This window comes from Zootoca vivipara, chromosome 8, assembly GCF_963506605.1.
Source record: "Zootoca vivipara chromosome 8, rZooViv1.1, whole genome shotgun sequence".
NCBI lineage: Eukaryota > Metazoa > Chordata > Lepidosauria > Squamata > Lacertidae > Zootoca > Zootoca vivipara.
The window spans coordinates 56,422,114-56,439,214 of NC_083283.1; the positions used below are offsets into that span (position 1 = coordinate 56,422,114).

At 36.9% G+C, this 17,101-nt stretch overlaps 1 protein-coding gene across 5 annotated transcripts in view; it reads left to right on the forward strand.

The window, feature by feature from the left end:
- Positions 1-17,101, forward strand: part of ATP9B (ATPase phospholipid transporting 9B (putative)) — a 123,163-nt gene that overhangs the window by 69,946 nt on the left and 36,116 nt on the right. For all 5 annotated transcript variants that reach the window (XM_035126215.2, XM_060277934.1, XM_060277931.1 and 2 more), the window contains 2 exons: positions 8,082-8,242; positions 14,115-14,257. In XM_035126215.2, coding sequence (XP_034982106.2) covers positions 8,082-8,242; positions 14,115-14,257 — 304 coding nt within the window. The remainder of the gene's footprint in view (positions 1-8,081; positions 8,243-14,114; positions 14,258-17,101) is intronic.

Genomic DNA, 17,101 nt, shown 5'->3' on the forward strand with positions numbered 1-17,101 from the left:
GGAGGCCAAATTGAAATTTACAAGCACTCTTACACATATATGCTCAGAAGGAAGTTCCGTTGTTCAATGGAGCTGACTCCTAAGTAAGTCTGCCTAGGATTTCAGCCTCAGGAATAGAATGCATTTATCAGCATAAGAGACAGTTCTTTCTCACCCCCAGTTTATGAAGTATATAATTTTGTAAGATGCCCCTGAACCTGTAGATGGTATATACTGATGTAGAGTTACATGTTCCTGTTCAGCTCCAGTGACTTTATTCTGTTTCACATTTCTTATTTGTCTTTCCCATTCTTATTACATTCTTCGTCCTTACTCTACTCTCAATACTTCTCAATATTCAATGTTTCCCTAAAGTGTAACCAGCCTATATTAGTATATTACAACTGACTGATCAATTTCTACATATGTAATTTTTTTTACATATGTTCACTGCCATTTTTTAAAAACCGAGTGCTTAAATCTTTCTCCATGCCTTTTGTCATTGAGGATGTGGTCTCAGCTAGACTAAGGTGTGGGGCTGTGCTAGATTTGGTTCCCTCAAAATAAGCATAGTATCTAGATACCCAGGAAGCAGTGTGGACTCTGCTTGTAAACATCCCCCACCCCGTCCAACTCACTTCCCTGACTTCAGGAGAGACACGATCAGCCCTTTCTTGATAGCAGTGGCTTTCCATAAGAACAAATTACAGCCATGTCACTTATATGGTAGGAAAAGAAAACATGTACGCAAGGACACCGTTGGGGTAGTGGCTAAACATTCTGGGGATCTTGGTGTCTGGAACAAAAACAGGTTATTCCTGGCTCCATCAAATATGCCCCAAAGAGCAGTCCATTACTTTGCGTCATATACAGGTAGGTAGCCGTGTTGGTCTGACATAGTCAAAACAAAATAAAAAAATCCCTTCCAGCCTCCCCACCCGCTCACTATATATAAGCATCTGGTGACTTCTGTTTCAGTGTATCTGAAGAAGTGTGCATGCACACGAAAGCTCATACCTATGACAAACTTAGTTGGTCTCTAAGGTGCTGCTGGAAGGAATTTGTCTCATATATTTCAAGATAAACTGTTGAGAACCAAGAGATCCCCTATCTGCATTGCTCTAGCCCTGGTTCTGGGGAGGAAGGGAAAGGAGATTGTTGGCTGCTGTGAGACTCCTTAGGGTAGTGATAAAGCAGGATATTAAATCCAAACTACTACTCCTCCTCCTTCTCCTCTTCTTTCTAGGCCAGACTAGTATGGGATAGTCTTTATTTAGATTTGTGAAACTTACTTGTGGTGCTGTATTAGTGAATACCTAATTATCTTTTGTTCCATTGAAATATATTGCAGAATACTTGCTTTCTAGACTCTGGGCATACAGACGTCAGCCTTGCAGGATGTTGTTTTACTAGAACCCTGAGATCCACCAACCAGTCAGGTGCAAAATAGTAGCTGGAGTGGAGATGGGTGACAACATACTCCTAGAATTAAGGAATGGGTGCCTCTGAGCACATGCTTAGCCCAGGAATTTGTTTTCAATACCGGAACTGAGCACATAGTCCTGCCGCACAAAAATATACTCTTGGTTTCCCCCCTTTACACATCATCTCGCCAGCTGGATTGTGGTGAGGGGCAGGGAGCCTTTTTGTTTAGAATTTTGCTAAACTACTAATAGATACTGATCTACATTCTTCGCACTCCTAAACCTACCTACAATGTTTTGCTTTGCAAAGTTCTATTGAAGTTAGATTTGCAGTGTTGTACTTCAGAAAAATAACTTACAGCTGTTCTTGAAAGTTAAGCCCCACTTGTGTGTAAGGGCAGTTTCCAAATGAGATAACAGAAAAAGCTCAAGGAAGTTGGTTGGCTGGAATAGTTCTGCCATTTCCCCACCAAAAAAATAAGATAAACTCAACACAAGAAGGAAACTAATTTTGGAACACCTACTGCTGTTATCTGTGGGAATTCTGGCATCAGCTGCTTAAATGACATGTTGGCTCAACATGTTATGGAATGTTAAGGAACATTTCAATTGCTCGCTTTTTAAAAAGTATATATGCAAAGTATAGGAACAGTCAGGCTGTGTGCTGATGCAGATATGGAGCTGAGAGCAGTAGGCAGTAGTTATGTGAGGAGTCAATATTTTTTGAGTGTGCATCTGTGTGAATGTGCATATATGTGAACACATGGGGAAGTATTTGAGACTGTGAAGGGCAAATGGCAAGAGAAGATATATTACACACAGAAAAAGAAGGTATTGTGCATGTCAAAACCATATCCACAAATCTGTCTTGTCTCTACATGTATACATAGCAATATATTACAGTTTGACAACAGAGTTCTCTTGAATAACAAAGTGTACTGTAAAACATTTCAGATAGTGATATTTCCCTTGGGCTGTGGTTGTGAAGAAACCAAATGAAAGGAAAAGTTGCTTGCTTTATGAGAGACTTTGCAGTTTAAACTAGTTAACATCGTTCTTGAGTGCCCTCTGCTGTCTGAATTGGGCTATGCCTGTTTGTATCATACTAACAACATTACTTATAAATGGCACTACGGTTTTATGACGTGATAAGATTTTAAATTTTAATACGGAAAATGAAATAATTTGCAAGAAATTTAAGAAATAGCAGCTGCTGCTGTGAAGTTGGATCTTGACATTTTGTTACTCTTGCAAAGTATTTCAAAACATTTATTTGCGAAACTATCTGACAGTCAGAATTGTAAAGATACATATTTCACATAACTGCTGCCAATAGATCTTTGCATGCCTTCAGTGTATTTTAATATATGTCATCCAAAGTAATGGTGCCATACTAAAACCATGTGTTTGTACTTCCCCCAAAAGCTGTTATTCAGAGTTATACCTAGATAAATGCAACATTTCCTTACAAACCAAATCTCTCATATTATTTAAACGTTAGTTCTATGCAACTTAGACTTAGTTCAAGATAGACAAGATAGACACTACTGCAGTGTCCATTTGGTAATTAAACTGAACTGTAATTGTTGAATAGAGATGTTTAAAAATGTTTCCTAGAAGATGATCACTTGAACAATTTACTTAAATTTCAGTTCTCAGTGCCAGAGTTGTTGTTGTTTTTCACATTCAGGTTCTTCTGCATTTTTAGCTTCTTGAAATCAAGTTTATTTATTAAATTTATTAAAAATTTACTTTCCACGAGCAGTCAATTGTTATCCTGTACAAATAGTAGTAGACTTGCAACAGCTTTTTACTTCTTTGAGAAGCATTCCCATGCTCAGTTATTGCTTTCCCTTGCGATTAAATAATTGTGAAGCCTTGGGCAAAATACAGACAATGACAAATAGATCCCCCCCCCAATGGAATTCTTATTTTAGGTCTTTTCCTTTGCTTTTGAATTTACTCATCAAAAGACAGACAGAGCTTTTGGACTGTACATGAGGTGTTGTGCGTAAATTTACATATTGTTTTGTATCAACCAAGCATGAAGTGAGAAGAGTTAAATAGAAGAGATGCACAAAGAAGTAATTGTCATTCATTTTGTTAATTAGCGTTATAATCTTAATGTTTTTTGCAGATTTTACTACCCGATCAGTAGAAGACTTTGTTTTATATGAGAGCTGTCAGATTAATCAATAAACTTTGTCAGTTGATCTGACAGGAATCAAAGTTTTAGACTTCAAAATTGCAATAATTAGAAGATGCACAAATTAAATTAGGCAGTCAAAAAAGAGAAATATTTCTCATGCAATTAGGTTATTGTAAAACATATTTGCAGATCACTTACATGTTTTCTGTTGGACTATACTATACACTATGCAAATATTATTAAAACTTATTATTCTGTAGATGGGTTTTCTCTAATTGAACACCAGACTTGTATAATCTATAATATTTAAAATTGAAAATGAGATCAAATGGAAACTAGAAAACCAGTGTTTAACCATTTGTCTGGTCAACTGCATTGTACGTTGGCTTCTGTTGAGTATTAACTTTGAAAAGTAAAGCATTCATAAGCATCATTTATGCTTAATTCAGTTTTAATAATCAAACTATCCTTGGATGTTACAATGCAAATATGGTTGAGAGTCGCTGCATGTTATTAATCAGAATCTCAAATGAGAGTAGGCGGATTACTCCTTTAGTTCATGTATTAGGGTGGAATGGCACTAACATTCTTTGGATCTCCTGCTGACCTTTTAAGTACTTTGTGAATAAGGCTGCCTAGCTTCTCTCCTCAAAGCACTCGGGACACTGTAGTGGTGCTCGGTTTTGAGAATCATATTGTAATTAAAAATGGTTGCCTGTCAAAAAGTATTCCATTGCAAAAGTTGCATTTGTGAAGCTATCCATTTAAAAAAATGACTTATGGTAGTTTTTATTTTACTTTTAAACAGTTATTAGGAATATTAATAAAATTTTCTTTTTCATTTTAAATGCTTTGCATGTTCCTCTTTATTGCGCATGAAAATAAGTAATTATTTTATTTTGTGCTGTTTTTCAGTGACATATCACAATAGCACTACATTTCAGAGATTAGTCATTCAGTGATTTGAAAATTAAACAAATAAGACAACTGATATTTTCTTGTTTAAGCAGGACAATGCCATACTTACCCTTTATTGTTGGTATAAACCATTATTTGGCTGAGAACGATTAGCTATTTAAAACTTGCTACATAAATTAAAGAGAAGCTAAATGGATATGTGATTGTTGCCATTAGTAGCATTTTAGATTATACAGGCAATTATTGCGTTCATTATCCCGGAACAGCCCCTTTGCAAAACTATTGTGGTTGTCTTCAACATTATGTACAAATTTTCCCTGGGAGATTAAAATTTCTAGTGGCATATACGACTTTGTCATCACAGTTTGAAACAAAACAAAATATTTTGATAAGGAAAGTTGTTCTACAGGTATTGAAAATTGTAATAACTGTTAAGAATACTCAGAATAAAATTTAAATCTATTTACGAATGAAGTCTTTTATGTTGTTTATGGTCATTTTAAATAGGATAACAGGTTTTTAGCCATAAAAAAGATGAATTCCTTCTCTTTAGAAAGACAACGCAAGACATGGAGATAAACAGCTTACAAATTTTACATTTATTTTTGCCTTTTAACATGTATTAGAGCACAGTTTTTCTTTGTGTATATAAAAATGATAAGGTAACGTGATAGACATATGACCATGGGAGAAAAGTTACCATGCATAGCCAATCACTTTAGCCGAAAAGACAAATTTGCTAGAGCAGTTGAAAAAATGTTTACCTCTCAAACTTTTTGCACTTTGTTTTAAAAGTTGTTTAAGCCTATTGAATAGACCCCAAGCTAGCATCCAAATCTGTCTTCATCAATTAGGAAAGTTTTTATCCTTTTGGTTATCTACATATGTGTATCCAGTGGGCTATGTATAATGTTTGGGGCCATAAATGCCATTTCTCAAAGGAAACTTTGTATTCATTTCTGTCAGGTTTTGTCTTGGCTTTTACAGTCTTTCAGTGCTATGATGCAGCAAGAAAAGTGTGAGGTACTGGTTATGCATATTGCAAGACAGTGATTCTTTATTTTATTACAAAAAAAGACCAACTCTAGAAGGCCAGATTAAATCATTCCTTTCACTTTTTAATGGGATTTGGATGAATAGAGTAAAATATGCACTTTGCATTCATTGATAGCATCTTTAGGTTGAGGTAATTGAGTCTTTTTTCCCTGACTGAATGAATAATGACTTCATCTGATCCTCAGCGAGGCCTGAAACTTAGACTGCCTTTGTCAATGCAAAAAGATCTGGGCTTTGAAACATGCTCTACTTCCCTGGCTTAATTTTTCTTCATTTTAATCCAGAAACCTATTTTTCTCAATAATTCAAGCATAAACTATGTAGTAGTTGAAGCAACGGAAATTGCAAGATATTTGTCCTCGTTGTGCTGCTTTTTAAATGCAGCTGATAAATCAGCCACTGTGGTCTTCAGCTGCCTAGTTCTCAAGGGAAGGAACAGCCCAGAGACGTCTAAGCAAGAATGTTGGAATTTTCCAAAAGTATTTTAAATATAATTCTTAAACAAATTGTTTTTCCTCTTGAAGTATTATACCGTATTTGTCTCTCTGGCGGGAGCTAAAGAGTTTTCTTATCAGGAATATTTCCCTCAGAGATAATTAGCCAGCTGTCGCCATAGTGTCATCTAGAAGAGCCAATCAAAGTATTACAGTGGTCTGAAGGGCTCCTTGTATCAATATGAGCCTTTGATTTTGAAATGGAGGTATTTGAAATATAAATGGTAAAAGACTGTGGATACTGTAGTATTTTTTATTTAGTTTTGATCTTCTAATTCAGTAAGCTTTAAATTCAAATGCTTTTTAAAGCAAAGATTTAAATTAATTCCAGTGTGTAGGGGGGAGTTTCATCTTCATTTAATGCTCATTTACTTCTGTTGAGGTCTATGGCCTTGGCCATATCTGAAAACAACATCAAAAACAACAACTTTTTCGCCTTTTGGATTTACTTCTGTCACACTTGGATACATGCCTTTGGGATTAATAGGGGTAGCTGAAGCAAAGGCTGAGAGCTTCAGTGTGACAGTGAGTGGGGAAATATCTCCTATGAAAATTTCAGATTGCTTTCAGAGGAACAACTTCCGTAGAAGAGGGGGCCTTGTCCAGTTACAAATTAAATCCAGAAACTGAGAGCCTTTCATGCTGTTTAGGTTCACCTTAATTCTCATGCCCTGAGTAAATGTTTGTTTAAGAGATTTCTTACCTGTACTTCACTATAAGGTCCCAGGGCTGGTTGCTTGCAACCATATAATTATACAACATAACAATCTAATGAAACAGTTTTAAAACAACAATGTAACAATGCCCAAAATATGCGGGTAGAAACTGCTTTATCAGAAGGCTAAAACCATAGTTGTGTAATTGTGAAAATAAAAAAGGCAACTAAAACACAGAATTCAATTTCCTATTATTTTTTCATCTTTCATTTAAAAAATATTAAAATACTAATAGGAATAAGCATAGGGTTGCCATACATCCAGATTTCCCAGACATAACCTGAATACTGCAGTTGGAAGCAGTGTCCTGGCAAAATGTCTGCAGTATTGTTTTTGCCAATTTTCATTAAAAATAGTTCCAAAATGTCATTATTTTGTGTTAGCCAAAATGTTTGAAAGTGTACAAGCAAAGTTTGAAATCCCTGAAGAATTAGCGTTGAGGGAGATGGAATAAGATATCCAGTATTCAAGAACAATGCTTCAGGGGTCTGAATTTCCCTCCTAGTACCAGTAGAACCAGAACAGCAAAATCTAGGCTATGTGTTAAATTATGTAAGGAGCACCTCATGCAAGTATGCATAATTTGAATAAATAAAGGCAATTTGGCCTTTCTTACTACAAAATTTGAATTAGTTGGCACGTTATCTTCCTAATATCATGTAGTACATACAGCACTAGCTTTACGCAGTTGGTTTTCTTCATGAGTTGACCAGTTCCAGATCTCATGTGTTCTTTCCCTAGTATCCTTCCATAGAACATGAACATCTGCAGGGAAGGTGCCTTCACATATATGGTTCTACATGCCAAGGTTTCCTCAGGATCTCGGATCCTAACTGTCCAAGTTCTATTTGTAGGTGGAACCTCCATGCATACAATTATGCACAAATGGCCCATCCTTACAGATGTTTGTGCTGTGCACACAGACGTTGGAAGAAGTGCATGTGACATTGCGGACAGGGGGCATCCAGCATGGTCCCAATCCTTGCACCTTCGATGATATATTCAGGAGCAAACAATGCCCAAAGAGGGCTATGGTTACATAGAATTTACCGTGGGGAGTGTAACATCTATGCCACTCTTAGGGAAACTTTTGTGAAGTACCCTCAGAAGTGATCAGCCTGGGATAGGCTTCAAAGGTTGAAAATAGTGTTGACTGAGTAATTGTTCTGAAACCAACTTTTCTCACCTTCACAGTCACTCACATCGAGAGTGCCTCAGAAATCTCAGATTGCAAAATGAGTAACTGTTTTTTCTATTTAATTATTTTAATACTGTATATAAGTATGGCATTGTAGAAGTATTTGTACAGCCTAATAGGTTTCTGAATTTATGTTGCTTCCTTTAGGTTGGCCTGCTGGATCTTGAACTGAATCAACTGACCAAAGCACTGTTCTTGGCTTTAGTTGCACTTTCCATTGTTATGGTAACCTTGCAAGGATTTGTGGGACCATGGTACCGCAACCTTTTTCGATTTCTTCTTCTTTTTTCCTACATAATCCCTATCAGGTACGTATAAGAACAAGAGAGAAACACAGATGTCTAATTTCACTAAATGTGGCTTTAAAAAACGACAAAAAACACTGTACCTTCAGTTCTCATTGTGAAAGAAATTGATCTTATCAGGAAATAGAAGGTACCAGCAAATCTGTTGATACTGAAGAAATCACTGTACCAAAAAACCACACTGTTGTGCTTGTTTGTATAATGTTAAATCTAGCTGAAATATTCCATGTAATAACCATATTACTTGCATTAATGCTTTTAAAAGGGTGTAATATTTGTATATCAGAAAATACATTGTGTATTTTAAAGGCTTGCTTGATTTTATTCAGGCATTCATAATTTATCCTATTCTTCTAATTAAAGCATTGTGCATGGAAACTTTTTTACACTGCTATTTAGATATCTTTAGTGTTAGGTTATTGGCACCCTCTATATTTTAAAGATAGATATGTTTTAGGTTATGCTGGAGATCACAAGCAAATAACTTGTCTTCTGAATAGTTCAATTTATTAACTATTTAGTTATGCAAAACAAAGGAATGAACAGACATTACTGTGATCTTGTAATTTGCAAAACCAGCTTTCATTTAAAACATTTTACCTTGATGGAATATTCCTCAGTAGAAAAAAAATCACTCTGGACTACTGAAGGGTAACATGCTAATGGTTGATATTTTGCCTTTTAGCTCGTAATTGTAGACCTGGTGTGACAAGAGTGACCAACACATTAAAAAAAATCAACACAGATTCTCGCTGTATATAACAAAGCTGCAGATAGCCAAACTGGACAGTGATCTAAGTCAGTGTTTCCCAACCTTGTGCCTCCAGATGTTTTGGGACTACAACTCCCATCATCCCTAGCTAGCAAGACCAGTGGTCAGGAATGATGGGAATTGTAGTCCGAAAACAGCTGGACGCACAAGGTTGGGAAACACTGATCTAAGTGATGAGTCATTTTCCTCTGTCCACAGGAGTTGCAGAAACCCAGAATAAAACGGGTTTAAGACATGCATGGACCACAATCTGATTAGAATTCTTCTACCTCTGTAGCTGTTTGACAAACGTGTTAGCAGTCTCCTTGGCTTCCTTGGGTCAATTCTTTAGCCAGATTTTCCTCGCTGCCGCCAACTCCATTTTCTTACTCTTCCACTATCTGATGAAAAAAATGGTCCAAGAGTTAAATGTACCCTGAAGGGCACAAATAACTGAATGCATACAAAAGTAATCTAAAGAGGGTCTAATTTGGGTGAATGAGCATAATGGATTATTACCCAATACCTGTTTTCAGTGCCATGGTTTAGCACTGGAACTTATAAAGAAAATGCCTTTGAAATAGTGTGTCTTTCAGCGTGTATCTTTCCCTTAAACTGCTTAATAACTAGGCTTCATACAAGTGGGATTAAAGATCAGGAGCAACAAAGTAGTAGTTGTGATTTACACAAAGCTTTAACTTCCACCAGATCTCGTTTTAGAAGTTCATTACTTTTAAAGTTCCAAGACTTTTTCTGGTGTGACTGGTGAAGATGGGAGGAGCAGCAGTGCTGCAAACTGGATGACTAAAGGCAGTAGTTACTCTTCAGATGTGTAACTTTGGATCTAGTTATTCCTACTCAGAATATACTCACTGAAATTAAGGACCATAGGTTTATTAATTTCATTGGGTCTACTCTGAGTAGATCTTAGTAGGAAACTGCTGATTCACAGGAACAAGCATGGCTTGGTTAGTTTTTAGGGCTTTTTTTAAAAAAAGAAACCAAAACATATGTTTTCTTCAATAACTACTGTTCTGGAATAGGAATTTCATTTGTAAAAATAATTCACACTGGACCTATTTCTGGAAAGTAAGGCATGATATGAAATAAGGTCTGGTACCATAATGATGGCTAGAGCTTTATTTTTGTCTTAGTAAAACTTGTCTTAGTAAATTGGCTTGCTACTTTTTGCTACCTTTTGTTAATCATTACAAATAAATCTGTGTATATTTGTGCCTGTAATTTTGTGTGTCTAGAGATGTAGGAAGCTCTATGCTCGTCATTTTAATAAGTCAATTCTTGGTCTGTCTTCCTGTCCCTTAAAAAAACATGTTATAAGCTTTAGGAGTATCCAGATAAAGGAAACAAGTTTGTGTTTGTTAAGCTATCAAGTGCCTCTCTAAAGTTAAATCACATATTCTGTTATCACAGATTCAAAAATGGAGCCCATATACATGAGCAGTATTTGAAATTCTTGATTTGGCACTTCAGGGATGTAGAAGAACTACGATTCACAGTGAAAAAATTCCTTCCAGTAGCACCTTAGAGACCAACTAAGTTTGTCACTGGTATGAGCTTTTGTGCATGCACACGAAAGCTCATACCAGTGACAAACTTAGTTGGTCTCTAAGGTGCTACTGGAAGGAATTTTTTTATTTTGTTTTGACTACGCCAGACCAACACGGCTACCTACCTGTAACACGATTCACAGATCAAGAACAGACTGCCAGACCATGGGTATCCTCCCTCCTCTACCTGAGCCTGGCATTATGCATTTGAAATGATGGGTTTTCATTGACAGTTTTCATTTTAACTCAGTTGACAATGCTCTGACCACACTTTTCACACTGTAATTATGTTGCACAGTTTCCTTTAGATTACATCTTACTAGGTAACATAGTATTGGCATTACTTTTGAGTTGCCAGTTTCTACATCATGAAAATGTGTTGTTACAAGGCTTTGTCTCCATTAGAATCTAGAAAATGCTGCTTTTGGGGGATATTTAAGACTTCCCAAAGATTTACCCGTAATAGTTATTACAATGCTGTTGTGATGCTTAACCACATGATCATAATAATCATGTGAAGTTGGCAATTGCTGGTATGTAATCAAGCATCTATGAGTGTTTCATGCACCGTACATCAAGTTTTGGGCATCAGTAAGCAGAATGAAATAAAGCAAACAAAGTTGGAAAGAAATAGTTTTATTTGCTTCCCTTTTAGTACTTTTGCTAGTACAGGTCAAATATTTCTATCGCAGCTCTCCTAAGGAATTTTATTTGGGCTAAAGGCAGCTGGAAGTTATTGTGCATGACACTACAAAACTATTCTAAGTAAATCATTGGGTGAAAGGATACTATTAGCCCATCAGGAGATCAGCACTCTGCAAAGCTGGCAAGGTAGTGACTAACAGAATAACAGAACATTATCTTAGGGCCTTTCCAAATGACTTTTTTAGCACAGTAATTGCACAGTTGTTGGTTGTTGCGCGGAATCCTGACACTCTTTCTCAATGTTGCGCTTTTACAGTGATATTTGCCCAGTGCTTAGAGTGTGATATTTTGTGGCTGGGGAAATGCTGTTTCCCCCATGCAGGTAACATGTTCTCTTCAATTGTATGTGCTCTGTGGAATGCCATTGCATAGAGACAAGTGGTGGGGGATTTCAATGCAAATGGTTAGAGTACACACAATCCTGCAACTTGTTTCTGATATCAGAAAACTGGCTTCATTCTACATCTAAGCAGTGCCAATACAGAACCAAGAATTCCAAACCTGCCCATATATATATATATATATATATATATATATATATATATATATAGTGTGCCTAATTGACCCAATTTCAATTATTAGCTATTCCAGAACTATCATTAGGGACAAATTACATAACGCTTCCACCCACTCCCTGATCTATATTTTTAAAGGATCTGTTTTATATTTATGTTGGTTCTTTAGAATGAGGTGCTCCTCTGTTCTTTTAAGGAAAATGCCATCAAGATTGCCCACTCAGGAATGGGTCACCAATTAGTGGACTCTTATTTATGTTGGTCTTTAAAAGCTGTGTACTCAAAGTTTCCAGTGTGTAAACACACATTCACTCTGTTTTTTGTTTGTTTGTTTTCAAAGCAAGCAGTGAACATTAACACAGCTTGATGCCATGATAATGCTAGCACAAAGAGGAAAAAATATTTTTATAGACCACGAAGGGTCCCTAATGGGCATGAGTGTTGGATATCTATAAAAGCTTCTCTCATTTTATCTAAGGCTTACTGTAGGGAAGATTGGTGAGAGACGAAAATATGCATTCAGTTTTAGATATATCTCAAAGGGTGTTTGTTATAAAGTTGCCCTTTTTCTGTACAGTATATGCATCTGGCATGTTAGCTTCCAATCATTCTCATCTTTTCAGCAATGAACATTCATTGCTATTCTGCTACTACTTGTCATTCATGTCAGTAGGCAGAACTTGACAGAAAGTGCTTTGGGTTTTTAAAGCCTTCCCTCAGTCACTCTTCCTACCCTTTTCATCCCTGGGGAGAGCATTCCACAAGTGGGGAGCCACCACAGAAAAGGCCCGTTCTCATGTTGCCACCCTCCAGAACTCTTGTGGAGCTGGCACACGAACAAGGGCCTCAAATAATGATTGCAGGGTCTGAGTCAGGTATTGTGGTCCTGAGCTATTTAAGGCTTTATAAGTCTAAGCCAACACTGTGAATTGGGCTCGGAAATTAATTGGCAGCCAGTGCAGTCAGGCCAGAATTGGTGTTATTTGCTCAAACCATCTTATCCCACTGAGGAACCTGGGTGCTGAATTCTGCACTAACTAAAGTTTCTGAACTGTCTTCAGAGACAGCCCCACCTATAACAAGTTGGGGTACGGTAATCTAACCTAGGAGTTACCAGAGAATAGATAACAGTAATTAAGCTATACCTGTCCAGATAGGGGCACAACACTGTAACATTTTAATATATATGTTCTGCTTCTATTTAATTTAATAAATACTAGGTTCAAAGGAGAGGATTGCTTTAAGAAGATACTTGTTAATAACTTGCATTTGCTACAGTATCGTGCGAAGAAAAGGCTATTTAATATAATGCCATCAGCGTGCACGGTGTTTTGCAGATCTAAAGCATCAATGTAAAATTCAGTGCAAAGGAAAGAACAGCATGAGGTGTGAATACAAATGCAGGAATTAGAAGGGAAGAATATATGGTTTCCAATTATACAAACTTAGGTATAGTTACAGTAGATAAGGGTTTGTGACAAAAGCATCATAGAAAACAGAGGTTTTTAGGTAATATTTGAAGGAAGTAAGGTGGTTGCATGCAAGTGTTTTAAGAGACGATACCAGGCAAGAAAAGGTGGAGTTGTTTCAGGGAGCAGGAAACCTTTAGCAGGCTGAAGTTTGTAGGACTGGATGAATGAAACCACAAGAAGGGACATGAGAGGATATAAGAGAGAGTGGTAAGCACAAGGCAATGGAAGACATTGAAGGGTAAGGAGTTTGTGGTGGATCCATATGTGCACACAAAGCCAACATAGGTTTTTAAGGAGGGATGTTGTGTGGCCAGAGTGACAAGAGGCTAATTGTTTTGGTGAAGTGCGCACTTGCAGCATTGTGATTGTGTTTGCAAACATGCTAAAACCTGAAAATGTGTTTATTGTGATTTCTCTCTCTCTGTGTGTGTGTATATATATATAAAATGCTCAGGATTTTCATCTGCCACAATGCCTTTACGAACCAGGACCTTACTACACTACAGCTCAACAAGAAAATATATCAGTGTAGTGGTCTAAGATTGAAATGTCAAGTGCAAACACTAAGTTGAATAATTACTGATAAAAGGAAAGATTAGATGTGCCTAAATCCTGATTTCTGTGAGAGTCAGGAAGTAACTTTTCCTGGGTTGCACCCATAGTTAATTGAGTGATTAATGCGTAACTAGCGCTTCAAACTATTTTAAATACAATTTGAACAGTCTTGCCTCTTGATATAAAGCTCCAGCTCAAAGGACCATCAATTGCTTATTTAGATAAATTCAGCTATTGGTTTAACATTTTGTTTACTGTCATAAAGGGTGAAGTTGTTAAACACAAGAGGGACATATGTGTATTTTTCAGTTTACGTGTGAACCTAGACATGGGCAAAGCAGCCTATGGATGGATGATTATGAAAGATGACAATATACCTGGAACAGTTGTCCGAACGAGCACCATACCTGAAGAACTAGGTCGTCTGGTGTATCTACTGACTGATAAAACAGGTACAACTTTTAACTGTATTCTATGAATGAATGTTATTTATAGAATTAGTGCTGTTTATATATTTCCTGATTTGGGTGCCCCAGTCTAAATGTTGTAAGATCGGTAACCGTGATATAACACCTGTTACTTTAACTTAAGCTAATGTTTTAACTATATGTTTATGGCCAAAGTCCAATAAAAGAGACAACCATCCCTTGCCTCTCTGTGGATGTTGTTGTTGTTGTTTAGTCGTTTAGTCGTGTCCGACTCTTCGTGACCCCATGGACCAGAGCACGCCAGGCACTCCTGTCTTCCACTGCTTCCCGCAGTTTGGTCAGACTCATGTTCGTAGCTTCAAGATACAGAATACAGATACAGAATTCTGGATACAGAAGGGCAATATGTGGAAAAAAGAGATACAATTTTTATACTAGGAATGCTCACAATAATTATTTGTTTGCCCTATGAGATAGATTTACTGTTCCATTTTACAGGGAATGACTGAAAATGAAAATGACTTGCCCAGAATTTCAAACAAGATCTCCCATGCTGTTGGTCATTTCTGTTTTGTATTTAAACTGGTATTAATAAAGGGGGGGCACTCATCCTTTGGAGTGGCCATACTTTAAGTCCTTTGCAAATATGTACTTTTGCATTTCCACAGTAGTTTAAAAGATACTTGGCTTGTGCAATAATGTGTACTGTTTCACCATTAAAATGTGGATGTTCAACTTAAAACAAATTATTTTGATTTTTTTTAAAAAAAGACCACCCAGGTTAATGATATTTTGATGGGGTGTCCCACTTAACCCCATCCCAAAAGTAGGGTTCCCTGTATTGAAAATGAAAAGAGAATAATGAAAATAGCTTGCAAAAATCTTAACACGGTGGCTCTAGCTTCTCTTGAAATGATTAAGTATTATTTGTAGAGTCTAAGGAGCATTACATTACTAACATAATTGCAAGGTAGTCCTTTGTATGATTGTAAATTGGGTTTGTGCTTCATCAATAAGCTTTTTGACAAGAAGCGTCCATCACAGTGGCTCTCTCATTTGCCACAGCAGAATAGAAAATGAAGTATCCCAATAATTGCATTATAGTTTCCTTATTGTGGGACAAGAAAGCAATGTGGTATAATTAGGTTTGATTGGAGTGCATGTTTCCGGTAAGATCTGAAATTAATGATGTTGCTATAGTGACACATCTGCGGCCACCAGTGCGTGAAACATAAAGTAATTCATTCGACAAGAGAAGACATCTGTTAACTGCAAGGATGCAGAGCATATTGACACTGACCAGAAATACTAGACGTTATGTGATAAATGAACAAATGATGCTGAAACAGGAGGACAGATAATTTGTACTTAATCTGCTGGGAGAACTTTAATCTTCTCACTGGTTGCATTTGACAATACCATTGTTTAAAGAACAATGCTGCAGAGAACTCATAAATTTTAAAACTTAACTCAGGGTGCAGCCTATTAAAGCAATACATTAATTCCTTTGTTAGGGAGTTTTTATCTTCATGTAGAACAAAGCCATTACTAAAAACACCCACTAAAACAACAGGTTCTTTAGGACTCACATTTTAATTATAGCATCCATTACCCAAAATGCCAGGCTGTTTGGACTTGAATCACATATAAGTTTGACAGAAAGGCGTCATCCATTACTTGGGGTGGGGGACTCTTTGCAGTGTGTTTTCCAAGGGCAGCTAAGCATGACATTTTAGTCTCTTGAGGGCACAAGAAGTTCCTAACAACAAAAAGGAAGAAAAAGATATTTGGCAATATTTATTGAATGTTTTTGACATCTAGAGTCTGATACTGCAACTTCCCTGCCCTTCTTGACAGCAACCACAGTATTCAATTATAACAAACACAAACCATCTTCCAAGCACAGTTATTTACTAATGCATACGCTCGCATTTGAGTGCTGTAATTAACATTTTAGCGGCTGTGTGGACCAAATGAGATACTTAGCACATGTAATAGTTGAACAGATGCAGAGAGTAATGGAATTCATAATCTTCTGGGGAAGCCCTGTATTAGGGACTAATGTGTTAACAGTGGAGGTTTGTGTTTAAAATTAATCTAGAGTTAACATATGTTAAGCTTTGCATGAAGAAAACCAGGGGTACCACTTTATAAGATTAATGCAGACCACAGGCTTATTATTCTGAGCAAGAATCCATTGGAAATGCTCATGTCACTTCCACTTCTACATATTTTGGGAATGCTTTATAATATCCAGTCGTTTCATAACTATTAGAAACTAGAGAGCCTCCATATGTACATATATTCTCTCTGAGAGAATTTGTTCCTATGAATCCTATGTGGAATCACTATTCTTTCAGCACAGGAGTGATGAATGGAGACAGCTACAACAAGAATGCTCTTCCTTTGAGAAAAGCACTTCTCAGTAATATCTAGATAAGTCTCTCTTTTGAGTGAAAGGCATAGCAATGTTCTTAGAGATAGTTCTTAACAATATAGTTATGCCAGACTGTCACCTACCCTCCCACACCTACTTCGGGGAAGGAAAGAGTGATAGTGAGCAGAGTGAACACACATCTGTGTTTTTTGCATACATGATGCCATAGTGGTACTAATTCAAATGTGAAAATTTGATTGGGAGGTCATATACACACATGATCTTTTGCTTTTTGCAGTCAGTTTGCTACAATGAAAGCAGTTGACTAGAAAAGACTTAAGGATAAAACGGATGTCAACTCAGTCACTAGATGTCAGGGACTGTCTGAACACTGAGGAGTGGTGGCTGGATACTAATGACTGGGCAGCAGGAGAAGGGGGGTTGGAGACTAACTTGGAAGAAGGGATCACTTGCAGATAGCTGAGATTCAG